The 27,637-nt window shown below is 37.6% G+C and overlaps 3 protein-coding genes across 4 annotated transcripts; 1 reads left to right on the top strand and 2 right to left on the bottom strand.

Annotated features, from left to right (window-relative positions):
* Window positions 1–1,194: 1,194 nt before the first annotated feature.
* On the bottom strand, window positions 1,195–9,919 carry LOC306762209 (uncharacterized protein). The gene is made up of 16 exons (XM_079248634.1): window positions 9,780–9,919; window positions 7,138–7,220; window positions 6,962–7,045; window positions 6,805–6,861; window positions 6,510–6,722; window positions 6,243–6,356; window positions 5,991–6,036; window positions 5,705–5,795; window positions 5,467–5,608; window positions 5,245–5,349; window positions 4,125–4,218; window positions 3,965–3,998; window positions 3,769–3,846; window positions 3,511–3,613; window positions 3,310–3,431; window positions 1,195–3,121 (listed from the first exon to the last, which is right to left on the bottom strand). The coding sequence occupies exons 1-16, from the start codon at window positions 9,835–9,837 to the stop codon at window positions 2,986–2,988; spliced, it is 1,560 nt and encodes a 519-aa protein (XP_079104760.1). The 5' UTR covers window positions 9,838–9,919; the 3' UTR covers window positions 1,195–2,985.
* A 970-nt stretch (window positions 9,920–10,889) lies between these two features.
* On the bottom strand, window positions 10,890–17,333 carry pyroxd2 (pyridine nucleotide-disulphide oxidoreductase domain 2; the record flags this gene model as incomplete). Of its 2 annotated transcripts, XM_079248631.1 has the most annotated exons (16): window positions 10,890–11,228; window positions 11,424–11,544; window positions 11,979–12,085; window positions 12,315–12,466; window positions 13,209–13,362; window positions 14,511–14,583; window positions 14,662–14,796; window positions 14,903–15,044; window positions 15,153–15,250; window positions 15,324–15,385; window positions 15,478–15,631; window positions 15,788–15,943; window positions 16,086–16,159; window positions 16,600–16,693; window positions 16,817–16,836; window positions 17,210–17,333. In XM_079248631.1, the coding sequence occupies 16 exons, from the start codon at window positions 17,331–17,333 to the stop codon at window positions 11,158–11,160; spliced, it is 1,737 nt and encodes a 578-aa protein (XP_079104757.1). In that variant the 3' UTR covers window positions 10,890–11,157. The 2 variants fall into 2 exon arrangements, with proteins under 2 accessions (XP_079104757.1, XP_079104758.1); XM_079248632.1 differs by having other exon boundaries at window positions 16,600–16,836; window positions 17,277–17,316.
* Window positions 17,334–20,520: 3,187 nt separating this feature from the next.
* Window positions 20,521–26,177, top strand: slc25a28 (solute carrier family 25 member 28). The gene is made up of 4 exons (XM_079248636.1): window positions 20,521–21,002; window positions 23,002–23,230; window positions 23,967–24,023; window positions 24,452–26,177. Exons 1-4 carry the CDS (start codon window positions 20,658–20,660, stop codon window positions 24,988–24,990), a joined length of 1,170 nt encoding a protein of 389 aa, XP_079104762.1. The 5' UTR covers window positions 20,521–20,657; the 3' UTR covers window positions 24,991–26,177.
* The last annotated feature ends 1,460 nt before the right edge of the window (window positions 26,178–27,637 follow it).

Here is a 27,637-nt window from a genome sequence, read left to right as displayed (position 1 = left end):
TAATTTAACTTTGGCTTGTTCTAAGGAGAGGTCTCAAAATACACCAAGAATCTTACTTTTGAAACTATCAAACTGAGCATGGTTTGGTTTCAGTATGGAGTGGGGCAGGGAGTCCATGGCTATTTAGTATTTGCATTAAGAGGAGATCCTCAAGGAAAACAGACTGGGGAAAACTGCTCCGTTATCCTTTTTAATTTGAAAAAAGAAAAAAAAAAAACCTCCTACAAAATGAATTTCCCTCTGGTATAAATAAACTATTTTTCATTTTCTTTCAGCAATTTCATTTTCTGACTTTACAAACATGCCACTACATGCACTTTATCATGACATTATAATCAATAGCTTAAATAAAAACTTTGAGAGCCGTTTCTAAAGCTGAATTATGTATTTTAGTAAGCAAACTGTAAACTTGATTGAAGTACTTTAACGTGCAATGGGCCCCTTTAATTGAGCAACACAGTGCAAAGATTACACATGAATTTGCCAGTGGAATCAGTTCACTGGAATCAGTGTGTTTATCACACAAGTTGTCAACAGTTTCTTCACTCTCCTTTTAGTCAGGTGGTTGTATATTCCTGAGCACACCTTTTATGTTGGCCACACAAATGTCTCCTATTTGTGATAAGAGGGTTGCTGAGCTCCACACACATTGGCCTGAACTGCATTAATTGACCATGTCAGGGTTTTGAGCATCTGTACTTAGTAAAACAATGATTCCTGGTGATTAGAAATTAAAAGTGTATATAAAGCATATAGTTGAGTGGAAAGAATTAAAGTACAAACCTTTCAAATACAACTCTGCCACCTTGTGGATCGCAGAAACACATTTCACTGCCATAAAATGAATCTTAAAAAGCTGTATCTCTTAATTTCTTCCCACTCATGAAGACACTTGGACATTGGTAGTCAATATATGTTTATTAAATATAAAAGAATCTTATTTCTGGTGCAGTAATGAAACATATTTTGGGGATTACTAAACAAGATTGCAGTGTTCGTTATAAATGTGGACATAATTTAAAAAATATTTTACTGAAATAGGCTGAAAAATTGTAAAGAGCCAGAAAAAAAGACTATTTGCAACATACATTAAAAGCAAATTTGAACTATTCATTCATTGAAATTTAAAATAGACTATGCTTAAAAAAAAAAAAAAAAAAAAAAAAAAAAAAAAAAAAAACATGCTAAAGGACTACATAAATTAATGCACTGCAAAAGTATCATTAACAGCATCAGTCAAACAAGATATGAACCAGTATGTTAAATGAACAAGTGCAGTCTTAAGCTTAGGTTTTCATTCCTTTTTCACAAGTTTTAGCCACGGGCAAAACAGTAACACAACATAAGCAAAAGTGCAGCATGTGACAGTGTTTGCACCAAATGGCTCTTCATATTTACCTTGTAAAGCCAGGAAAAAAACAGATGGGGGGTGTTCAAAGATACATTTTTAAAGTTAAAAGTCATAAAGTGAATGAAACGTTAAATCAGTTTGCAAAATGTTGCTAAAAATCTTGTATAAATAGCTAAATAAATACTCTCACTATGCAATGCATAGCTTACTGGTGAGCGTAGTGTGGACTTAAGATGTAGATGTTGTTTAGTAGATGATACAAACACACGCCATCGGGCTTGTTATGCACCGTTTGGACACTAAACTCGTGAAGAATAAAACAGAACTATTTAGCTCACTGAAATACTGAAATGGAGGCCCTAAGGTCATAAACACTGCTTCTAAAGTTATAAAAAGAAAAATCCTTTTTCAAACAATATTTTGATGTGACTATTCGTGCCAGATATGGCAGCTGTAAGCAGGTCCTAAACCTCTCTTTTGCATAGACAAAAAAACATTGAAATTTAGAAAGCAACTGTATGCTGAATAACCCGTTAGAAGCTTTTCATTCAAACTGATTAACATATCAGTCTTATAATCCACAAAGTAGAATAAAAGAAAGCCTGTCTAAAGCATTTAATGTCTGTTACTTTTATGCGATCCAGAAAAACAGAATCTAAAACCTGTAGTCTCAAAACTGCTTGTAAGACAAAACAATACGGAGCACTACAGGTTTTACATTAAAAACTGATTTTACTTGGCTGCATAATCTTATCAGATGTTGCCACTTCTTCAACCGTATCTTAAAATAATTGAGGTTAATGAGTTCTCCATAACTTGTCACAACCTTATCTCACATGCAAAGGGAAGCCAATTGATAAATAAAGTGGAATATACTATTAACAATTTTATAATCGTCAGTCCGATTACAAACCGATAATTTTAAGGGTACATAGAACAGTTTTAAAGGCACCTACTCTGGGTCTCTGTAGCTTATTGGCTTTAAAAAAAAACTTTAAAAAAAAACTGCATAGGGGAGGTACTGAAATCTCAAGTATACCTGTTAACAAATCTTTGGTCTGGTGCTGATACTGGCACAGGAACAAGTGGAATAGAGCTCCAGGATTAACTGCAGACTGACATTAGATTAAAGCAGCTGTGAACAAGTACTTCTTAAATGTCAAAAGTTGGACGATTTTTCTTTTTAAGGAAGAAGGAATGTCCCCTGGCATAAAGAAACTACTGATGTGGACCAGGTCAATTTCACTTCCACCTTATGCTGCTGGTTTTTGACGTTATGTTTAGTGTCTCTTAAAGAGGGAATAGTTCACCATGTACTATGGAAGCCTGTAAATATGAAAGTTTGTTGCTCCCTTGTAAGATGGAGCAATATGATCCAGTCCAATCTTGTAGGCTGGGGGAGAAAAAAAAAAAAAAAAAAAGAACACCATTCCTGCTCTCTTTGAGGCTCATGTGCGACTATTCCTCACTGAGAGCCCAACGTCTGGCTCTGATCCTTTACTATTCTAGTCCTTTCTACCACAGTAAATATTTTAAGCCTAGAGATCCCGATCCAGTAAGTACCAGCTTCACTGGCACATTTGGTGCTTTTCAGTTTCCTGTGAAGCACCACTGAAGCAGGGCTTAAACTGGGTTCAAGGTTGAAATGGTTTCCTGTCCTTGCCTTTCTGATCAGGAATGTGTTTGTAGTGACATTTGTCTCCAAAATGGCAGCCAGTGGTTCTCCAGAAGTAACACTCATCTCCGTTTACTGGACCACGTCTTCGAGGACTGAGAAGACAAAAATATGACATATAGAGGATGATGCTCTAAGCAATATACTAAGGAAAAATAAAGTACATCATATCCAGATAGGAAACCAGTTTTTACATCAAGTGTTAAATTTAAAGTATTAAAACATTTTGACACTCTAAAAAAATAAATATATAAATTAGAAGTGTGACTGTATAGTCTCTTACCCAGCAGCTGCTCCTGCCTGCTGCATGACAGGAAGAAAGGTCTTAAGTGGAAAGGGGAAGACCCTCTGTGTGCGACGGTCAGGATAGCGCACCACTAAGCGCGTGTTCTCAATACAATAACCCTGTAGAGCAGAAATACATGCAAATCTAACGTATTCTTTCCAAAAACATCCAAAACCACGACAATGGAAAGAAACTTACATTTAGTTTCTCCATGGCACGGGCAGCCATGTTTGCATTCTTGAAGTTGACAAAGGCACAGAATCGCTCATGCAGCACACGGATACTCTCTATCTCACCATACCTGCAGTGCAAAGCAAATCAACAGAGAAGTTATTACCCACCATGATTCAATATTAGATTTCCATGTTCCTGTACAGGAACATTAATCTTTTTTTTTGGACTAATTACAACTTGGATTACATTTGTGACCAAAACTGTACCAGACTGGGGTCTTACATTTTAAAAAGGTCCCACAAGTGTTTCTCTGTTAACTCAGTTGTCACATTTCCTACCCAAAGAGATGGGCAAGGGCTTCTGAAATAAAAAGAAGACATCATGAAACGGCAGTACAACCACAGTTATGCTTTTATTTTGTTTGCTAAAATCCCTGTAACTTCCCAATCCTTTACAAGAAAAACAAATGGTCACTTACCCTGGTTGCACGATTGATGCATCTTGCCCTGCAGCTGAAGGAAAGGAAAGAAGTGTATTATTACCAGAAAAATGATAAAAAAAATTTAGTTACAAGGCATTACCACGCATTACAAAGAGAAAATGTTGTTGGAAGGGCTCATAAAATATTAACTTCTAACCTCTAGCTGTGTCAGAACAAGATGCCAGAACAGCCTGCACAGTTGAAAATTTTTCCAGCAGTATGACACTTTGCATCTCTTCAAAACCAAGATCCTGAAAAAAAAAAAAAAAAAAGCCAGGTCAAACATCTGCAGCATTACATACTTCAGTTTAGTGTTCACAAGTAAAATACTGTAAAATGGATGATCTACCTGATGGCATAAATCCTCATACTTTATCCCACATAAATAAATAAATCCTAATATTATAAACTACTAATATTTGATTAAAAATGTAAGATTTGGCAGACAAACCCATTAGTCTAGTTTCTTATATCTAAAACTTTCTGGATTTTAAGACAAGTTTCTCAATCAAATGAAATTTTGTTTGTGCAGCACCTTTCATATCTGAAGCAGCGCAAAGTGCTTCACACATAATAAAAACAACAAGGACTCACCAAAGTGGTTTAAAGTGTGAAAAAAGATTGTTAGTCTATAAATAATTTACATGTGAATGGGTGAAAGCAGATGGTATCAAGACCTTTAATGACTAATAGTGCACTGTTTCTGATTATCCAAGTAAGCCTTCTGGTAGCTTTGTACTATTATTGCTATCTATATATGCATATTGTGTAAACAAAACAACTGTTTTACTGTTTCTTTGCACATATTGAAACAAAGCCTTTGCAGTCTCCATCATAAAAATGATTTAGACACTTATGAATAAAGACAAAACTAGCTCAGCTCGCATGTCAGCTTCTTGCTTGACAACCACAATCTTTTATGAACCAATGAGGTTTAACTTACCCACAACACAGCAAAAGTTAACAAAGAAGCACTCTAACCCAGTGAAGTAGCTGTTTCACAACATGAATGATTGAAATTCGAATGACTAGAACAACCAGAAACAGTGCAAACATCAAGCATTGTACAACAATCAAGACAATGTTTGCCATGCATGTTCTGGTCTGCAATGAGCTACGTTGGCCACCACTCCATGTCACGTACATCTAAATGTGGTGGATGTGTCATCATGTGACAAAACGTGTCTAAAATCAATAGCTAAGAAGAATCTCTGGTCATTTTCAATCATCTGCCATGCTAAGATAAAAAAAGGTTGCTACTTTGCATTATTATTTACCATTAGCTGCAGCACTTTGCAGTTAAAGAGGTCAGTGACAGCTTCCTCACAGTCTTTGTCCAGTTTCAGCACATGCTCCATAGCCTTTTCTGCCTCACTGTACCGCTGAAACACACACACAAAAAAAAGTGTATCACAGGCTTAAATAATAACATCACTCTGCAGATATTTTTCCTATCATTTTATGATCTTTTAATAATGACCACAGTGACTTATGCCCACCTTCATGCCCATAAGAGCACTGCCTCTGCGGAAGTGTCCTTTGGGCCAGTCTGGAGCCAGCAGAATGGAGCGCTCAGCATCTTCCAGGGCCAAAGGATACTGCTCCAAGCAATAGTAGCAATAAGAACGATTCCCAAAGAACCTACAGGATGTCATTTAACAGTTAAAAAAAAGATTACGATATAACAGTCTAAAATGTAGTACAACAGGATCTAACAAGGCATAATCAGAAACATACCTGTAATCCTTTGGATCACATTTGATGGCTTCTGTAAACATGCTGACTGCTTGTGCATACTGCCCCTCTTGCACCAGCTTTATCCCTTTTTCTGCAGGAAATGAAGCATATTTGTAAATTATTTCATGTTGAGATACTGGCCCAAAGCTTCAACTGAACTCAGCGCTACATGTTTGCATAAAACAATGTTGAATCAATAATTTTGTCTCAGCCGTAGTTTCCATTTCTGTCAAAAAGCTAATAAAATCTTGGTAACATAGCATACCGTGCAGAAATGATGCCTTACCTGTCAGTGATGTACTTTTCTTAGTCATTGTGTCAGTTCCATTTGTCTGTAAGTAATACATTATTTGAATCACTTTATATTCATTACAATGTGCACACACACACGACCTTACATTAAAGTCAGCCAGGTCCAGAGTCCACTTTGCGACTCATCAGATTTTGGAACAGCAAGACAAACACACTTTCTGGATGACAATGACAAGAACTTTTGCTGTACAAGCTGATCTTAGAATATCTATTGATATTCATTTACCTCTCTCTTGGCCTCATTCTCCTTGTTTTCTTTGGACTTGCGTCTTGATCCTTTGGGTTTCATATGGCTAGCAGCATTAGCAAAGAAGGCACTTCTTACGTCCCACTCTGGCTCCTGTGGGGCACAACAAGACGAAAATATTGGTGCTGGATTGTGTTTAATTTAAATCTGAAAGCTTTCATCACCAAAAAATTCCACAAGCCAATTTGTATTCCAAGATGGGTAAGAAAAGTAATAAAGTAGCAGCAGACAATCTATAATCAATACCTCCTCAGTGGTCCTGGCTTTTGTCTTCTGGTGTCCTTTGATTACTGCAGCAGCCATGACCTGAGTGGAATCGTACTTGTGTGAAGCTGCTGGTTTCGCCTTCTTTTGCTCCTCTTTTTGTGCTCTTTGTTTCTCATCTTCAACAATGACGTCTGCTTCTGACTCACTCTCATCCAGCTCCGATTCTCCACCTCCATCTTCCTCGTCATCATCCTAGTGCAGATTATGGGCTGTGTAAACATTCAGCTCTTCACAGAAACAGAAAATGAAGGTTGCATTCTTCTAATTCAATTACCTGTTCAGCACTCTCATTCTGCTTAATCTGCTCTTGCTTCTTCCGTTTTCGTCGGCGCTGAAGCGGACGAAGAAAATCATGTTACCCGTCATGTGCTTAACAGAATAAAGAATATGAAACACTTTGTGTAGGGACAACATTTCTTTTGACTGCTCACCTTCCTCTTGGCTCTCCGTCGCTCAGCTTTCTGTTTGACCTTTTCTTCCTCACTTAATTCTTCTTCTTCTTCATTTAATGAATCCTTAATAAACACAGAAATTTTAAAGACTGTACATTATAACATCAACCATACAATTTTGGTAATGCCCTGTCAGGATGACACCATTTGTTTACCTGCGACAAATGGGCATTGTGACTGGGGTCAGGGTTTGCAGCACCACAGTCCATCTGCTCCTCCTGCTGCTGAACAGCAGGGCCTTCAGGCAAAGAAAACAGCTCATTATGTGTTTGAAATGAATCACATGCCTTTGTATTTTCTAATATTATAAATATTTTGAATGTTTTTGTAAGCTATATGTTATTTTCTTCATTTCAAAACAGGAAAAGCAGAATAACCTCAGCCATAAATAACAAACAGATGTTCTTTTCTTGCTCTGAACGATGATTTGACTAACTCTCCTGCAATGAGATTTCTACTCCACATCCACAAAAGAGGAATCACATGATATATTGGCCCATTTTTATCTTTCTTTGATTCCATCTAATATGGTGACATAAACAGCAAACATCTCCTTTAAAAGTGAAAGGAGAAAAACCCGAACATAGTAATGTATAGCTTGACATTTCAAATTCTACAAGTAGGCAAAACATTCTTATGTCCAAGTGTACAATCGAACATATTCCTCCTTTATATATGGATCTAACCCCTTTGACATTTGATAACAAATCAAAAACTTTAAAGACACATTGGGTGGGGCCAGAATAACATCATGGTATCTTTTATGAAGCAAAAAGGAAATGTTCAACAGAACACAAAACTGCACAGAGGACTGCTTGTGGACACAGATTTATCTGAAATCAACTAATTTTATTTTTGTTCTTGAGGTAGAAATAGAGCCTTTAACCCATCGTGTACTACATACAGTTGCCTCAAGCACTGCTATTTCTTAGAAACTTTAAATATCGCACAGAATACAGCCACTGCCCTGAATATGAAAAACATGTGCATGTTGTGTTGGTGCATGGATCACATCAAACAACAGTGCAATTGACTTTGACCCAGTGGAAGTAGACTAGCAGCAAGAAAAAGAAAAAAAATGAAAAAGAAAAAGGAAGAATAAACCTTGGAGGAATCTGTGTGGCATCAGATTTCCACTTGTTCAGCAAAGATTTCCACACAGTGACAAATCCATACTTGGCCTGTGACTCATGTAGTAACACTTGAAGCACAAACGGTTGAGCTTGTCGCAATTTTAGTTAATAAATGTAAACTAGAAATACCAACTTTCTCCTGGAAAGAAGAAAACAAGCAGCCTCTAAAATTTCTCACTCTCCATTTAAATTCTGCAAGATTTAAAGGCTCTGGTCACCAATCTAGATAATAATGAAAAAAAATCAAACTTTCACTTTGCAGACAAAATAAATCTGAACATTTGATTTTAGTCGTAGAGTAATCCTCATTAACTTGGGTAATGCATCTGAAACACGCATACGGTAGCGAGTTATCAACTGTTCATGTCTGACTCAAAAATCAAGAAAACCCAGTGCTAGGTATATCGGCTTCATCCGGCCTTTTTTTTTTCATATCTTAACTTTGACAGAATGTCCTCTTAGCACATAAATGATACCAAATTAGTGGACATAGGCAACAAAAGAGTCTCTGTTTCTTCTCTCCAAGGAAATCTCCAAAGTTAGGGTTGAGCTGAAAGGTGAGCTCTCTCCACAGGAATGCAAAATAACAGTCTATCATCATGGTTGGTTGTGTTAAACAGGAAATCAGCTTCACTTCTCCCCCCCCCTTTACAGCTTCTCATATGAAACACAAAGCATGTAACCTCATCAATATTGTTATATCTCACTTGTTATGTTATTTTTTTTTAAAAATCACAAGAGACACAGGTGATTGCACAACAGTACAATAACATGCTGGCACGATTTCTGACAACAAAGTATGTGGCTGCAAGGCACAACTGTTTCTGGGTGGAACTGAGTCTATAAAATTTAGACATCTGTGTAATATTAGCTTTCCATCTCAAACAAGGACTATTATGAAATCCACTCGCTGATGGGAGTTTACCCACTCACATGAGTGAAAATCTGACATTTAAAGTACGAATGAAACTAGAAAAACTATTTTATCATATAGTTAATAACAGGTTTTTGTTTGTTTTTTTTAAGCAATGTTGAAAGAGGTTTTTCAGGATGCTCAGCTGCCTCTGATGTCACTGTAGCAGCAAGCAGATTAACATGTTGCAGCCTGCAATGAAATGAAATTTAACACAAACCGAAACAAAGAATAAGAGATAGCCTACATGCGATTATAGTCAGGTAGCCTACATTTAAAGGAAACAACTGCGTGTACGGCGGAGCTGTTGCCATCTATTGTTGTCATACCAACAAAACCGGAAAAATGCATTTGTATTCAATTTGGCCGATTTTAAAAACACACCTTTTTGCCTTTTGTTACTCGTTAGACTTTGCTCTGTTAGGCTGCCCATTATCTGCTTGATAAATGTAATACTAAAAGGAAAATGTGACTTCGTTTTAACTAGAACTTGTTGACACCTTCTACACAAACTTGGAAGAAATGCGAGAAAGGGTGGAACTGGGAAGAAAGGAACTTTCATTGTTAGGCCGTGAACCCAAACAGATCCTCGATAAAGACATACATTAAAAAAAGATTAACACCGTCACACATAAATAAATCACGCATTAGCTGTATCCCAAGGTTTAACTGACACACACGTCTGCTTATAACTTTCAGGATCAAACTTATGGTGAGTTCAGAAAGTTTTGAAAAGAGGAACATTTCTTACCGCTTCCGAGTCCCAACAGTCTGCATATATCTCTGGTGAATTTCATGAGCGCAACCATTCAGCATTATCGTCTCAAATATCGCCCAGAAATATGTAAACTAATGTTGAACTAAAGGGAGAATCGCTATCGAATCTGCGGGAATCTGGTGGTTTAATCCACTTCCTGAGCGTCAGACGTGCCACCGGGTCCACCCTGAACAACGTCTTAAAGGTACAGGACACTACTTCAATTGAATGAAATTGTGTGAAGCTGCATTACATATATATACATAAATACACACACACACACACACACACACACACACACACACACACACACACATATATATATATATATATATATATATATATATATATATATATATATATATATATATATATATATATATATATATATATATATATATATATATATATATATATATTTATATACATATATATATATGTATATATATATATATATATATATATATATATATACATATATATATATATGTATATATTCCTTTCTCCAAACCTACTTTTCATTACAGAATAGATAGAATAGGTTTTCAAAGATTACATCCACCTAGTTTTCATTCAATGCATTTAAACCACAGGACTTTACCTTTGAAGTTTTTTATTTTTTAAACCTAGAGATTCACATATTTGTGTCACTCAGATATAGAGCATTTTTCAGATAGACATAAATTCTAATTGTTTTGTTTCCCTTATTGAGTTTTCTTCACCATTTACTAAACATGCAAGTTCGTTTTTTTTTCCACCACAAGCGAATTTGGTTATTGGAAATAAAAGACTCAAATGATTAAATCATAATTGAGAGCTCAATTCTCTCTAGTTGTTTCAGTTTCAGGTGTTGACTGGTAGCATGTCTGCATTAATAAATTATCAATAACAACTGATGAGCAAATACATCAGGCAAGATGAAGAAAGATGATTCTATTAGTGTCAAAAATTACGAGTCGAATGAATACAATATGTTTGCACAAATGACCAACTCTTGAATTCATTTAAATTTTATTCAAACTCAAAACAATTTTCCACTTTGTGTTTATATGATAATTTCCATCATTATAAGGATAAATAATTTACGTGATTAAGACAAAATTATTTTAAAAAATATATATATTTTGTGACTCAGTTACATTAGTTAATCTCTAATCAGTTTTCCTGGATAGCCTGATCTATTCAGCATCTCTTTGTTTTCTTTTTCTCATTTCACATTACTAGACTATTAAATCAAACCAACCATTGTACAGAGAGAGCTAATCAAATAAACAACTTGAGTGTGCAGTAAAATTTATTTTTTTAGATGGAAAAACCACACACGAAGTATTGTGAAGCTTCACTGAGTAAACCTCTGATGCTGTCATGTTTCTCATCGATGTTTCAGGTCAGCAATGACAGTGAGTGCTGCATTCCAGCCTGCAGAACCCATCACACCACCACCTATGAATCAATAGACACATGAAAATCACACACTGTTTACTCAGTCAGCTTAACTCACAGATCATGATAAAAAAAAAAAGACTCAGTTTCAAAATTGGAAATAAGACTTTAAACTGTGTTTTCCATCAATCTTTATGGCTGTTACTGGACTATACACTATAAACTTCAACATCCAGTTGAACATTAAAGACAAACCTGGATGACACCCGCTGCCACATAAATAGAGCCCTTTAACTGGCGAACGGTAGTTTGAGAGATAGGGCAAAGGTCTGGCTAAGTAGAGCTGATCCAGAGACATTGATCCATGAAAGATATTCTGCAAAAACAACACCAAAATGATTACTTTTTATGTTTTTGACTAAAAAATAACATACTGTGTGATGCGTTGACTGCTTCATAAAGACATAATACACATAATACATAGAAATATACACTTAGTAAACAGAGCTATGTTAACTCACTGGCTGCCAAAACATTCTGCTATAACAATGGCTGGCAGTCAATGAGTTAATTGTAACAGCGCTGAAGTGAACTTTGATTCACATAAACAGGTGTTTATAACGTGTCTGTAACTATTAACTGCTTATATAACAGGCCAGCCCCAAAGTGGATAGTGAATGACTCAACACTGTGTAGGAAGCAAATTACTTCCTCATCAAATGAACAGATGATCGTGTCAAGCAAATAAGCTGCATGTCAACATTCAAATCGCTTCTCAGTTCTACAATGTCTACAGTGTACAGCTTGTACCCCGCCAGTGAGTCCAAAGATCCTCTCCAGGTCTGGTGGACACAGGATGTCTCTTCCAACCACAGACTTTTTAAACCCAGGGGCATATTGCTCCACCCAGTCAAATACTGCAGAGAAAAAGGCATGCTTTTTTTTTTTTTTTTTTTTTGCTTTTAATTAAACACATTTATCAATAAACATTTGAACTAGCTTATTTGTTTTGGAAAAGATTCTCATCTTGGAAAAAACATTTCTACAACTGAAATTTGCTACTGGTTTAGTATCAGTGGTTAACACTGTGGTAATACAATCTTTTAGCAGACTTGTAAGGAGTCCAACATTATTTGTGTTTCTAACCAGTGTCCGCAAAGGCTTCTTTGTCCTCTTCAGTCCAATCTCTGCCCTCTATGTGGTAGGGGGTGAACTGGGTGAATAGTGACACCACGTGGCAGCCAGGGGGCGCCAGAGTGGGATCTAACACAGATGGGATGGTCATCTCCACCATGGGTCTGTAGGAATATAAAATAGAGGATTGTGAGAAGAAAATGCGGTACAATTTTTTTTTTTTTTTTTTTTTTTTTTAAATGGGTGATTTGTTACTAAAAAATAAGATAAAATAATGGTTACACATGTGGGCTTGGGCCTCAAAGGTCTAGATTCAAGTCCATGATGTGTCAATAAAGATAAACTATTCAGGGCACCTAATGTCCTAAATGATCCTTGGGCTCCAAAACATTGCTCTCTAGTAAAATCTAGACATGGTTAAAATGCAAGGGCTAAATGGATTTAGCAAAATAGTAATAGTAATCAAATTGCAAAAACACTGATTCTATAAATATAGTTACTTCAAAAAAAAAAACCAACCAGATCAGGAGACAGTGTTCATGTATATGTTTTTAAAAACATATAGTAGAAGGTACACAATTTAATGGCTTTAAACCATGTCTTTTATGAAAAACAACATATTAGGTTAACTTTATACACTTAAAACATGCCCCTGAATTTCTTCATTCTATTCACTGTGAAAAGTACAATCTTTTCAGCTGTGAGATTAATTATGTAAATATTATTACTAAAATCACTGAAAGGATAGATTTGTGGAGAGCTTTTTTTTGTCTGTTTGTATTTTTTCTTTACTTGAAGGTCAGCTAGTCATCCAGGACAATTTAGTTTCTGGATGCTGACTGTTCAGTCTCATTCAGAGCAAGTTTTATCCAGACAGTTCTCTTTTGTAGTGAAGACTTTGTTTACCTTGTTGAGGGCCGTCCATTCTTGGCATCGCTGTATGCAGTCTCTAAAATGTCCACACTTTCACAGTTGAGATGGATTGAGCACTGATGGTGGGGTCCAGGTTTATCATGCGGTGTGGGAGATGCTATGAAGTTCGGTAGCTTGTCTACTGCCACTGGAAAACAGTTTCCAACAAAGACCAAGTTTTACTTTTTCAATGTCATAAAATGTTCACAGTTTTTGTAGAACGAAAACTGCACACTTTGCCTTTACAATTTCTCAGTCACTCAAATATTACTCAGTTTCTTCCCCTTCAATCGACACTGTATGACACTTAACAGAACCCAGGTTCTGCTGTATGACAAAGCAAGTGATACAAATAAAGTACTTCACTCATGCAATATTTACAAACACGTGTTCAAAAAGTGCTTTAAACACTGTAATCTTGTGTTGTGGAATTACACAGCACATCAGTACCACATTTAGTACATCTGTCTTAAACCTTCCCACATCCCCTCTTCTTTCAACATTTGCTATTGGTGGTTCAGTATGCAGACCCATTTTCTCTGATCTGCAACAGACTCATAATTGTTCTTAATGTACAGCTATGAACTCTATAATTAAGCGAGAATGCAGTATGCTCAGCAAAAATCTGTGCAGACATCCATGTACCTGGCAATTTTGGGGTATGTTTACTTGATATGTGCATGCTTCTTTTTTTAAACGACAGTCCTCTGTGTTCATATGAGACACCTCCTTCAAGTAGTTCATGCAGTAAGAACTTCATCTGTGCTGCCTGCCCTTCCTGTCTGCGTACAATCAGACGCTTGTTGTACTTGCTTGGAATTGTTTTCCCACCAGAAGAAAATTAGAGTTGAAATAGGCAAGGAGGGTCATTTGTCTTGTCTGTAGTCAGTTTTTATTGAGACTTAAATGGATTTAGACACTATTAAATATGTTATACAATGAGCGTACTATCATTTCAGTACCAGTGGTGCTAAATGTGATTTAAGGTTTCACTGGAAAATGTGATCAAAGTGATCAGTTTCATTATCAATCACGCAGTTTGTCAACCTGATTAATCCAACATTGTGCCTCAGAGAGTGATCTCTCTTAAAGCCATCTTATAAGTGAAACACTATTGGCGTTTATCAGCAAAGAGAACTTCCCTGCATTTTATATCAGCAATTAAACTGCTGTGTTTGGCTTCTCGTGTACTTTTTGATATGCAATGTACACAACCTAAGCAATAAATGAAGGGTTTCATGTAAATATGTAACAATGGGTTAAATAAATCAGGATGATAGAATTGAACAGACTTACCATTGATCTTGGTAACAGGTGAGGTGTAATCTATCTGATCTACAGCTTTGATGAACTCTGGAGAAAGAGCGGCCTACAAAGAAAAGAAAGGCCAAAGTAAATGACATTGTCTGATTCAAAGCTTTCATGTGATGCAGATGCTCAAGATTACCTGTGGTGTGAGATTCTTGAAGGTGACATATGGGGTAGCATTTGATAAAACAACTTTACTGTGGATCTCTGTGCCATCTTTAAGAACCACCCCCTTAGCAACACCGTCCGAACCAACAAGGACCTGTCCAACGTCCTGCCAAGAACACAGAACCAAATAGATTAAGATGCTGGAATACAATATCCATTAAGCCAGAAAATAAACAGCGGCAAATCAATGTAATCTATAAAAACAATATTACCTTCTCAGTAAAAATGTCAGCGCCATAGGACTGAGCAGCTTTAGCAATAGCCTGAGACACACCTCCCATGCCTCCCTGCACATAACCCCATGCTCCCTTCTCTTTCTCAAGCTCTCCCATCACATGGTGCAGGAGTACATACCTGGAAGCAAAACAAATGAATCAGTGTTTATAGAGATCAGTGTTTAATTCTGCTTTCTTACATGTGTTATTGTTGGACTGCCACAGGGTGCTGTGAACTATGTCTCACCCACTACCAGGATTACTAGGACTGGTCATGGCTCCTATCACACCGTCAGTAGCCAGTGTTGCTCTCAGTGGCTCTGATTCAAACCACCTAGTGAGAATCTGACACACAACAAGTTGGTCATTCTTGCAGCAAAATTAACTGATGCCTAACTTTGTGTAAACTACAACAAACCTTCATTATTGGCGCAGTTACAATCTCATAAAAGTCTGGGAAATTTCTGCCAAGTTTCAGACCTTTAAATTGAAAAGCAAACCAAAAATCGGTGTCACTCTATCAGAATATAGCTTAGAAAGCTTATTTCCAACGTGTACATCCATCAACGCACCACATTTGACAGCAGGCATCAGTGTTTTAGCTGCAGCTAGCCGCTTCCTCAGTGATCCAGTTGTAAAGCCTGGTATATCTACAGGCCGAGTGTCCAGGAGAGGATGGATGGCACTCGCTAGCTTCTCAAGGTGTGAAATGAATTCTGGATAAGCCTGGGACAAGTTAAAACATGGATGAAGATGAGTGACCATAGGACTGTAGGATAGTTTAAGACAAGAATAACAGAGATGAGACAATGAACAATTCTTTGAATGTCAAAAAATTGCATTAATATAAAACTCAGTTTCACATCCTAATGTCTAAATCACCTTTGCATCCTTTTGTGAAAACTTGCCAATCTCACTCTGGTTATTTGCCAGATCTGAGCCGAGGGTGAGGGATCTTGGTGGAGCACCTCTTATCCCCTCCTCCAGCATGGGGGTGAAAGCATGGGGGTCTCTCATGTACACTTTCAGTCCATGTTTCTAAATTAAATGAACACAAAAATAAAACACAATAAAACAAACGAGGAGCAGAAAATTAGTCGCGTCACTTTCACCTTAATCTTTCATGAAAACTGCTAAATGAAAAATTTATGGAAAGTTTTTAAGTGGATTTACTCTCTACCTTGAGCTCCAGATCCTTGTATATCTGTGGTCGCAACAAACTGAGCAAGTAGGAGCACCTGGAGAAGCGAAAACCTGCATGCAAGAGAGTTATAGCTCTGATAAGAGTAAATTCATAAAAATCTGCCATCAAAGTAAGAAATGCTCAAAATGACCTGGCAGTGGACCCTCAGACTCACAATCTGCATGCTCACCTTGAGTTCATTCATCACCCTTTTATACATTTGCTTGCAGTTTATGCAAAGTGAAAATCTACTCCACTAGTCGAATTTACATAAATAAGAAACAACCTGTTTGTCATTACATGGTTACTAACTATGCAGATAGTTTGGAGGGTATGTTTGCTGTGTGACACTCTTACAATGTCAAATATGTCCTGGTTAACCAATATTCTGATAAATGTTTGTCAGAAAATCTTTCTTCAAAGCTGACTGTGTTCTTTTTTCTTGTTTATTCGGTGAACCATTCATCCATAAGGAAGAGGCAGGATTGTTTCCAGTTGGGGTAAATCCTACCAGGGAAGATCTCCTCTGAGACGGCTGCTCCTCCTAGTACATGTCTTCGCTCCAACACAGCTGTCTTCACTCCTCCCTTCTGAAGATAGGCAGCCTGCACGCACACATTCACACACACTCTCACACACTCTCACACACATTACCTTTACCCTGTTGTAGAACCATACAGGTGTTCATATTGTACAATCTGTGTTGTGAAACAACTGTATGAACTCACCGCCACTAACCCATTGTGTCCTGCAATGAAATATGCATTATTAGATTTTTCATCTCAAAAATTCTACTTCAGTGATATAATAGTAATGTATTAGTAAACTAATATAACAGTTAGCTATTGTTGTTACTTAGTAATATTTTAGGACAAGATAAATGAATCTAAAGTTGCAGAGGTAACTTCAAATCGTGATAAACCGCACAAAGACAGAGCCAACTTCATGACGACAGTCAGTGAGAAGTAGCCTGTTTAAAAAAAAAAAAAAAAAAAAAAAAAAAAAAGGACAGCTTGGCTGCATCGTTTGCACTATTTCTGCAAAATTGTGTCCCGTGTTGTTAAACCTGCAGAACTTTTTTTTCACCTTCTTTTATTTTTCAAGCTGCCCTTAGATCTCACCTCCACCAATGACTAGCGCGTCATAACGGGACTGAAATGCGGTGTGATTTGATCTGGAACCACTCACTGTCCCCACCAGTCTCACAGCTTTGCGCCCTCGATCAGTCCACACCGCTGCAGCCATGGCAGGACCAGAAGGTATCTAGTTATTCCACATCAGTCCCGCCTCCTTCCCCTATAGTAGATCCGGGTTTCGAGCGACAACTGCGCCCCCCAAATGAATCCATTATTATTGTTTTCACTGTGGCGGGACAGGTTGGGCTATTACAATCTAAGGGAAGTTATATTTTGTCTAATTCCGCAGTTTAGTAAAAGTGTTAATATATATATATATATATATATATATATATATATATATATATATATATATATATATATATATATATATATATACATATATATACATATACATAAGCACTTTTACTAAACTGCGGAATTAGACTATATATATGTATATATATATATATATATGTATATATATATATATATATATATATATTTTTATATATATATTTATATATATATATATATATATATATATATATATATGTGTGTGTGTGTGTGTGTGTGTGTGTGTGTGTGTGTGTGTGTGTGTGTGTGTGTGTGTGTGTTTGATTCAGAATAATTCTGCTACAGTTACACGTATCAAGACGGGAATGCCATAATCCGAGCTTCAAAAACGTATTGTTGTTCTAAAGTTCGCCACGAGAGGGCACTGTCGGCCCAATAAAGGCTGTTTCAAAGTGCTTCAACAACCTAAAACCTGCAGAGTATTGTTTCTGTAAAAACAAAAAAAAAAAATCTATAAAATAATTTAAAATTTAGTGATTGATTATTACTTTAAGGCTTTGTATGTGTAACAGAATATTTAGATGCTGGCAATAGATTTTAAGTTACTATGGTACATTAATGACTGTACAGATCAATGGAGGTTCAACTTCTGCAAAACTGTTATAATATGCAACATCTGCTCCACAAAGTCCAAATAGCTTCTTAAAACGTGTTTTGTTTTGGGATTTTTTTTTTGTTTGTTTGTTTTTTTCACAATTATATAAATAATCAAGAAGGAATCCTTTCTCAGCTTGTCTGGCTTTGGACTTGAGTTGTCTTGAGGACCCACCTTAAGAGCTTTAAGATGAGCTCTTAACACAGAATGGTTTCCTAGTGCTACTGTTGAAAATGTCATGTTGGCCTAGTGGTTCATCCACTGTGCATTAATGAGATAAGAGGCAATAGATCATGCTGTGGACCTATAAGCAGCAGTCTGTGAGTAGACAGAACTGCAGAGGCAAACTGTCTGTAGGGATCTTGGGAATGGATGGTGTTTGTTACAAAAACAACCAAACACAGCAGAATATAAGCAAGTTATCTTCTCATCTTGTCCATATAATGTGGATTTTTTACCATGTTTTGCTTAGACAGTGTAAAATAATTCCTGAGGTTTGTATAGATTGTGCACTCTCTTGGTAGTGTGAATGAAATGCAGCGTTATAGTGATCTAGAGTTTCCTGCGAGTCTTAAAATGCCTCTCCCTTGTCATATTAGTGAGGCATTAGTTTCAGAGAAGAGAAATGATCCTGATATGCCGTCTGCTTAGTTTTCCTTAAAGGAGCGTCTGCGGCGAGCACCCAATCAACCATAACTAGATCAGAAGATTCAAGCAGGAGATTTTGTTCTTGTAAGCAGAAATTAACACTTCATTCCCCTTTGTCGGCAGAAATTCAACACTGCAGCCCTCGAAGGTTCTCCCAGGCAATAAAGGGGAAAATTCAATTTCATTGTAGGAGCTCCGTAACAAAATTATCCAGTCTTCATGAAAATTTAGCCTCCAGGCAGTTCTCCAATAAAGATATTTACAAAATTACAAACTATTGTTTCACAGTAGCCATAAAGTGACTTATTGTGTTAATGAACATGTATATATACTCAAGTTATTTAACAAAAAAGAAGAAAATGTTAGGTAGGTGGATGTTAGGTAGTTAATTTAAATATTAAAGATAATAATTCTTATTGCTATTTTGTTTCTTTTTGCCATTTGATAAATGTCAGCTGATTTCTAAGACGGTGGTGTTTTTGTGGAGTAACAGTGCTTGTAGAGATCTGAGCTGGAGTCTTTCTGTGTAGTTTATATGTTCACCATGTTACTATATTGAATTTTCCTCAGGTCATTCTTCATGGTCCAAATGATGGGTCTGAAGTATAAAGCTATTTTTCAGTTTTCTGCATGTGTGTATATGTCTCAGACATCTTGTTGACCTGTCCAACTCCCCTGAGAAACTTAAAACAGGTATGTTTAATGAATGGTTGGTATGGCTGAGTAAATATTTCCATGCAAGGTTTTTGGCAACCTGTGTTACAACATGTGAAAAAAAATATACATGTTGATCTAAATGAGTTCTTATGATTCAGAAAGTGTTTTACATTATTTTTTATGTCCATTAATATTTCACTTTTAGCCAAATTAACAATACAAAAAAAGAAAATCCCTAAAGAGCATTTTAAAAATATAAACTCACTGGATATTTTATTCGGTAAACTTTACTAGTACTGGTTTGGATCAATAAAACCTCCTTAGAAATTATATCCATGTGAGTGGGTCTGTAATTGAACTGTGTAATTAGCCATTGTTGAGGTAGAGAAACAGAGAAAAGTTTGCGATGTGGCAGATTACACAAGAGCAGGAATGAAATCAGAGGGCAACTGGTCTTACAAACTGAGGAATACTCCCCAGTCAGGACTTCATTACTGAAGCAGTGTAGGGTTATCTGGACAGAGAACAGAACAAATGGCAGCTGAGATACAAATAAGGGCTTTGAACTATATGTCAAGATGCCTGGAGAACGGACATACACTTTTGATCATTTAAACACTATACCTTAATCTAATGTCAATTAATAAATCACTTAGATTTTGAACTGTCCAAACACCTGTATACATTTTATTCTGATATTTTGACACTATTGTCCAATGACTTTCTCTCGCCAACCAGAAATTCAGCGATATGCGTAAACAAGTTTCACTGAACATTATGATTTTATGCTCTCTGAAATTAGCATTACGGTTATTTTTAAATGACATAGTGAAACTTCGGTCTTGTAAATGTTTTCTCGTGTGTGCTCTATGCCATGTACCACATGACAGGGTTTGAAATAGTCGACTGAGCCAAGCATGAGTGACATGTCTATCATCCAATAGTGTAATCAGAACTTGACCATTATAACCAATGAGCGATCACTTCCGTATTGCAGTCTGGGCGGGTCACCGTGTGTTTGTCCGTTACGGCCTTCCCTGCTGGCCCCCGGTTAGGAAGAGTGGAGGCGGGCACGGAATGGCGGAGCAGGGCAAGACGCTGAGAGACAACCCCTGGGGAATGTAAAACTTAAGGCCTGGGATCACCTACAAAAACCTGTGCACGGCCTAAAAGACTTAAAGCATTACTGTGTTTCTCATGGAAGCAGATGGATTTCTGAGGAAGCGTCGGATGACAGCGGAGACCACAGGCAATGATCCCGGGGTTGCAGGAGCCTCTGCTGGGGCAGAAGTTCGATGGCTGGGGAGCCGATTCTGGGGAGTTTCTGAAAGTATCGTGGGAAGCCTGACTCCTCGGATTGGAGGGGAAACGGAACTGAAGAGTGTTAGCATTATCTGTAGTACACAAGATGCACAAACAGATGACTATGAACCGGACTATGAGGGTCTACCACAGGGAGCTTCCACAAGCACCCACATGTTGGCAGGAGCCGTGGCTGGGATCATGGAGCACTGCCTCATGTTCCCCATCGATTGTGTGAAGGTAGCATAGCTCACTGGCTAACCAGCTGACTCACAACTGGTTGTTATTACCGAATGCCTTCACAGCCTGGTCTTTGCATATGTTATTGTTGCTAACATGCACGTTTAGCATCGCTAATTAGCTTTGTGTGTTAACCTGAACACGCTGCCTGCCGAGGACAAGGTCAGTCGGCTCAGTTACGTTTTACAGCCTTAGCTAACGTGTTAGCATGCTGTGGCGAGTGATGTGCGAATAACCTTCGGTATAAAATTAGTTTAGCACACTTAACTTAACAAGGAATGCTAACCAAGTCGCTTTGCATTTAACAAAGTTGAACACCAAATCCATAAGCCGTGAAAACATGAGCGGATATATTACGCCACTTAACATGCAATGATTTGGCTGCTGCACTGAGGTTCAAAAATACTTCACTAAACAGAGCATTTAAAAGCACACAAGATGTCTGTAAAATTAATTCAAACTAATAAACATTTGACAAATTACAAAAATTACCAAACAACAGGGAAAACATGAGAGGGACACTTAAAACAGCTGTTAGCAGCCCAATACAAGGTTGTCACTTCGGATAGTGTTTACTTTTGAGAGAAGGCTCTTATTAAACAACTTGCACCAACACACACACACACTATTTCTAGTTGACATACATGACAAAAAGCGATAATTATTATTTTATAAGCCAATGTAACACCAAAAACTGCTTTACACACTCCATTCCTAATTGTCTTTTCACCATGAGTCATGCTGTCTCTCGAGATCAGTTCTTTTATAACCTTGTATGAATTAGTTGAAATTATGCTAAAAAGACTTGTAAAACTTCCCTAAGAAGCAAAGTTGTTAGACACATGGTGGTGTTCTTTATTTCTTTTTTTTTTTCTTTTTTTTAAATGTGGACAGAAAGGCCAAACAGCAATAAGTTAAATACAGAAAAGCTGTTCAAATACTCATGCTACATCAACATCTCAGTACTGCAGCCCTGGATCCATATAAGACCATGACCTGTCTGTAAGAATGAGTGTTCATTTAAGAGTTGCTTGTCATTATAGAAAAGAAAATAATTTATTCCATTAATTCATAAATAATTCTAGTGACTGACTGGATGTAAACCAGAATGCCCCAACTGTTGTCAGTATACACTGGAATGTATTAATGAATACAATATTCAGGCACAAGGGAAAGGAGAAACATGTTTTCTCTGCTGAGCAATGGACACTGTTTGAGCACAAAGGTCACTGCTTTCTAGTAATGCTGACACAGACTTGTCCAGATAAACACTGCAGACCAATAGCTGGTATGGCCTGTATACATGTACAGGCATCAGGGAAGGAACTAGTAATGTATGGTCACTGGATCCCACATTTGCAGTACAATGTGACACAAGGACACTTTCTTAGTGTACTGCATGCACACACAGTGGGGTGTAAGTTTGTCCATTCAGCTGGAACGTTGGTATTCAGAGATTGTCACTTGCAGTTCCTCATACAGATTCACTGACCCCCTCCTTCAGCACACAACTCTCTAGATATTAAATAACAGGTGACTGAAAGACTGGTGTCTTGTGCTTTTCTCTGAGATATCATTTACACAATCTGTTATTTACCTTTGTGTGTTAAGAGGAAAAGAGGTTCAGGGTCATCGTAGAGAAGAGGATTAAAGGAAGTCAGCTTATGTCCACTTGTGACCCTCAAGCTTGTAACTGCATACTTCCTTCTATTCAGGCATTCATGTACAACAACATGAACCACACCCAATGTCGAACACCTCATTTCCCACGTTTGACCCCTGATCCACTCTGTGGTCTCTTAATGGTCTTCTTGTATAGCCATAGAAAGACTGGAAATATGTTTTTTCTGTTTGTTTTTTCTTTACGTCAAAACTGAGGGAGTACATTGAACCTGCTTCAAAACGTGACTCCCAGTTTCATACTGGGCACATAAAGTTTTGTTTTGAGTTGATTGTTTTTTTTGTTTTGTTTTATACGTTTTGAAATTCTCATTTCCAGACACGAATGCAGTCCCTCCAGCCCGAACCTGCAGCCCGCTACAGAAACGTGATGGATGCTCTTCGCCGAATCGTTGCCACAGAGGGAGTCTGGCGCCCGCTGAGAGGCCTGAATGCAACAGCAATTGGGGCAGGACCTGCTCACGCCCTTTATTTTGCCAGCTATGAGAAACTTAAAAAGACTCTAAGTGATGTCATTCATCCAGGGGCTAACAGTCATTTGGCTAATGGTACCATAAAGCACACAAATGTACAGTAACATCAACGTGCAGCTCATGTATAGCTAGCTTATATTTGGATTTTGAGAACACAGTAAGGTGGTCTGACTCGAGGCTACGTACTAAAGACCCTCTGTGTGAGATCAGTGACACTGCCGATTCAGCTTAATTAATTTGGGGGAGAAAAAAAAGGTAAAAAAAACTTGGCAAGCCATAGAATGAGTCCTTTCATTGCTGTGGCTGTAAACTGCAGACAGGCGTCTTACATTTATTGAGCTCAGCTACAAAATTGAAAGAGATTAAATCAAAGATTTGTTTTGAAAGCTGTGTTCCTAATGTTCAATTTACTGTTATTCCTTGTCATCCCTACTTTTTTTTCCCCTCTTCCCTTTTCCAGTTTAGTGGGAGGCTAGGTAAGTCGACTTTCTCCCATCTAATCTGCTCCTTCTCCTGTTTTTTCTAAGTGTGTAGGCTTGGTTAAAAAAAAATCCCAAAAGAGTCATGGCCACCAGGTGTCTCTCTTTGCTTAGGATTGACCGCCTGGAAGTGGTCAGGATAGATCTTTGGTTTACCTGTAGGATATGTACCAGTTCTGCTCTTTTAATGCTTTGAGCATGACACATGCAGCTGTTAAGAACATAGCCACGAAGGCTTTGACATGATCAAATGGATTCTGTTGCAAGTAGCTGTCGTTTGTAGCTTCCTTGTTTCCCTTTGTGTGGTAATTGTCGAGACGTGTTTGTTTCAGGAGCAGCTGGTTGCGTGGCAACATTGCTTCACGATGCCGCAATGAACCCAGCTGAAGGTAAGGGAAATGCTTTTCTTCTGTATTTGCAGTGTGAATTAGGGTCACATGATATGTAGTCTATCAAAACAACAGTTTTGAGTTTCAGACAAGAAGCTTGCAGGTGGCTGGCCTGTGTGAGCTATCTTCACATGTTGGCCTCAAACCGGTAGTCTCAGGCACTCTGTTTCACAGCTGTCTCTGCTCCACCTGTTCAAATATGTCAGTAGAAGGACGTTGGTCTGAGTCCTCTTATACAGCTGTTCGCTGGAGTTGAGCTTTCCCAGCAAATGCAACTAAATATACAGGATATTTCTGTGTACACACATTTTTATAATTACAAATAACTGATTCCAATTTCTTTTTCTCATGTTTTTCACCTTGTTGTCGTCAAACTTGGGCACCCTTGACCCTCTTCACTATTGTTTCACATACCTCCGTGCCCCAAGTTGTGAAGCAGCGCATGCAGATGTATAATTCGCCCTATCGCGGCGTGTTGGACTGTGTGCACGCCATATGGCAGAAGGAGGGCTCTGCAGCATTCTACCGCAGCTACACCACCCAGCTCACCATGAACGTGCCCTTTCAGGCGCTCCACTTCATGACCTATGAGTACCTTCAGGAGCTGCTCAACCCCCACAGACAGTATAACCCCTCGTCCCACATGTTGTCCGGAGCTTTGGCCGGAGCAGTCGCAGCGGCGGCCACCACACCTCTGGATGTCTGCAAGACCCTGCTCAACACCCAAGAATTTGTAGCCCTCAGCTCTTCTGGCCAAAGCCAAGGAGCCCACAGACACATCTCAGGCTTGTCCCACGCCTTTCGGACAGTTTACAGGCTGGGCGGCCTGCAAGGCTTCTTCAAAGGAGTCCAAGCCAGGGTCATCTACCAGATGCCCTCCACAGCCATCAGCTGGTCAGTCTATGAGTTCTTCAAGTATGGACTAACCAAGCGCCAGCACGACAAGAGGAGAGCACAACACATCTAGGCTGAGATGTAGATATGTCTCTGGTCTAATCTCCTCGAATATTGCTCTGCCCTCGCTGTGAGGAAGAATTAATACGCACATAAAGTCTCACTAAAATACGCTTCAGTTGCCATGGTCCTCTCAGACATAGCAGATAAGAAAGACATCTTCAAAGGCAATTTGAGTAGATCTGTGTCTTCTACACTTTTTCAATAGTAAATATGGCCTCAGTTTTGTTACGAGAGAAAACATTCACAGTAATATAAGCTTTGTTGAAATAGATGATCAATGCAAGCTTGTTTAGAAATGAACACTGTTCAAGCTGAGTGCATGGGGAAAAAATGGAAAGATTATCAGCAGGGGGCAGTCCTGTTATTCCATCAGCTCTTGTAACTTTATTAGGTCAGTTGTCTTTGCAGCAGATTTCAATTTTTACCCATTCAAATAAAAAGTACAAATGACTTCCGATCCCACACACAGAGTATGACCAGTCCTGATTTATTTCCAGCTAAAAAGTATTTAATCCATCTGGCTTCCAAAGAAAAAACAACCTACTAAATGTTTTGCTTTTTTTTTTTTTTTTAAAAAGTACACAGAAATTTGCTGACGCGCATTACAAGTTAGAAGGTTTAGTCAAATCCAGCTGTTGTTGAATCAGTAAGAGTTGGTTTAAAAAGTCATCCAACATGCTTTGATCTCACTGGTCAAAGTTTAGAAAAATGTAATGGTTTATTTTCTTTAGCATATCTTTTTTCTTTAAAAAATTGATGTGTTTTTAATTTATTTTTCCCCAATTAAATGGTTAAAAATTGCTACCTATTATTTAATTGGACTGAAATACCAACTAAATACCAACTTATTTGTGTTTAATTTATGTTTCATAATTCTAAAACAATTGTTTTATGACAATTTGCCCCCATGATGGTTCACAATGCACCTGTATAGTACAGAAGACGGTGACTTGTGTTGGAGTTCTGTTTTCAACTTGTGAACTACTGAGTTTCAGCATTTTTCTCATCAGCACAGAGTGTCCGTACTGTAAGAGAATTGGAGTCACAGGGGTTTGATGTTACACATTATGTATCTGAACCAATGTACATGCACATTAATGGAAGCTGTCGTTCTTACCGATTGATGTCTGATGTCATTTCTGACACTGAATTGCACTTGTGGAATAAACACTTGGCAGCGAAGCTCTACTCACTGCTCAGAAAATATGGATGTCTTGCATTTCATGCAGTTCTCTTTCTAATTACATGAAAATGCCTCAGTAGAAAACATTTGCATATTCACGTAAAATAAATTGATTTAAAAAGAATAGAAATGTAACAGAAAGCATATAAATAAGTTAGATAAACACTACAGGTAACATGTAGTACTTCAGTGTATTTTTTCAGCTTTTTATTTTTCATGCTTGCAGGTACAGTTGTTTAGTCTTGAGCACAGGTGCAAATGTCAACTTTAACCCTTGAAACACAATGTGAACTTGTGGATACGTTGCCTGCATACAAACAACTGGAAGAATGAAGCTTTGGAATTCAGCAAATGATGCATGACAGAGTAAACTGGTAGGAAAACTGGAAGATGGTCACAAACTACAAGATTAATTGTGTGTATACATACATAATATTAATGTCTTAAAGGATAAAGTAATAGTAATGTGCAAAGGCTTTATCTGCACCTAATTTTTAAATACATTTTCCAGGAATTAAGTGCGCTGATCTGTTCAAATATAAACAGAAATACAGCACACAAGGTGAAAATAGTGTTTGTTCATTTCTTATTCATATGCACATTAATATTAAGGTGGTCTCTATTCTTGAGTACACTTTGAATCCTCTCAAATCTTTTTTTGTAATTTCTCTTAAGTAGCCAACAGAAAAGTTCTTCAGGTCTCTTAAAGGACACTTTAAAGCTATCTGTTTTAATAATATCAGCTGTATTTTGTTCTGTTTTCTGTCAGATGATCCCACGCTGCATCAGTACTGCTTGTGTAATATTTCATAACTCAGCCTTTCAGTCCCTGTTTCCCTTAAAAAAATGACTCCTTAATCGTCATCCTCCCACAGACATAATTTCTGTTGATGCTCCAGGCAACAGTAGATGGTTCAACTGAAGGTCCAGATGCATCTCTAGGTCATATGTCAGATCTTTGCTGTACATTTTTCCTACTTCCTGAAAGCAGCACTCTCCTAATCTGGTCTAGATCGCTTTTAAGTCTGACACCTCTTTGTTATTCTAAATGTTGAAGGAAATGCTGCACACTATGCAGAAACACAAACTTATAAAAGTTGTTACACAAAGCATAAAGAAAATGTAATGGTATTTTTCAGTTCAAAACAAAACCTTATTGTTCATTATTACCTCTTTTAAGTAAAACTATTTAGAAAGGTAATGAATCATGTTTAGAGACTGGTCTGTAGTATAAATGTTGTCTTTGGTATAAAGTCATCATGTTTTTTTTAGATGGAAATAAGATGCACATAATTAGGCATCGGATAACAATTTTGTTTTTATTTAAAATGTATGAGAAAAGAAAAAAAAAAACACATATGATGTCTCAGGTAACATAACGTTGGCAAAGCGCCGTGCTTTGTTTCACATTTTTATCTGGATCACCTCCAGAACATACCAAATATCAAATACGAATATACTAGTTGAGAAGCTG

Source organism: Telmatherina bonti (assembly GCF_933228915.1).
Source record: "Telmatherina bonti genome assembly, chromosome: 11".
Classification (NCBI taxonomy): domain Eukaryota; kingdom Metazoa; phylum Chordata; class Actinopteri; order Atheriniformes; family Telmatherinidae; genus Telmatherina; species Telmatherina bonti.
This window is presented reverse-complemented; position numbering and strand designations above follow the sequence as displayed.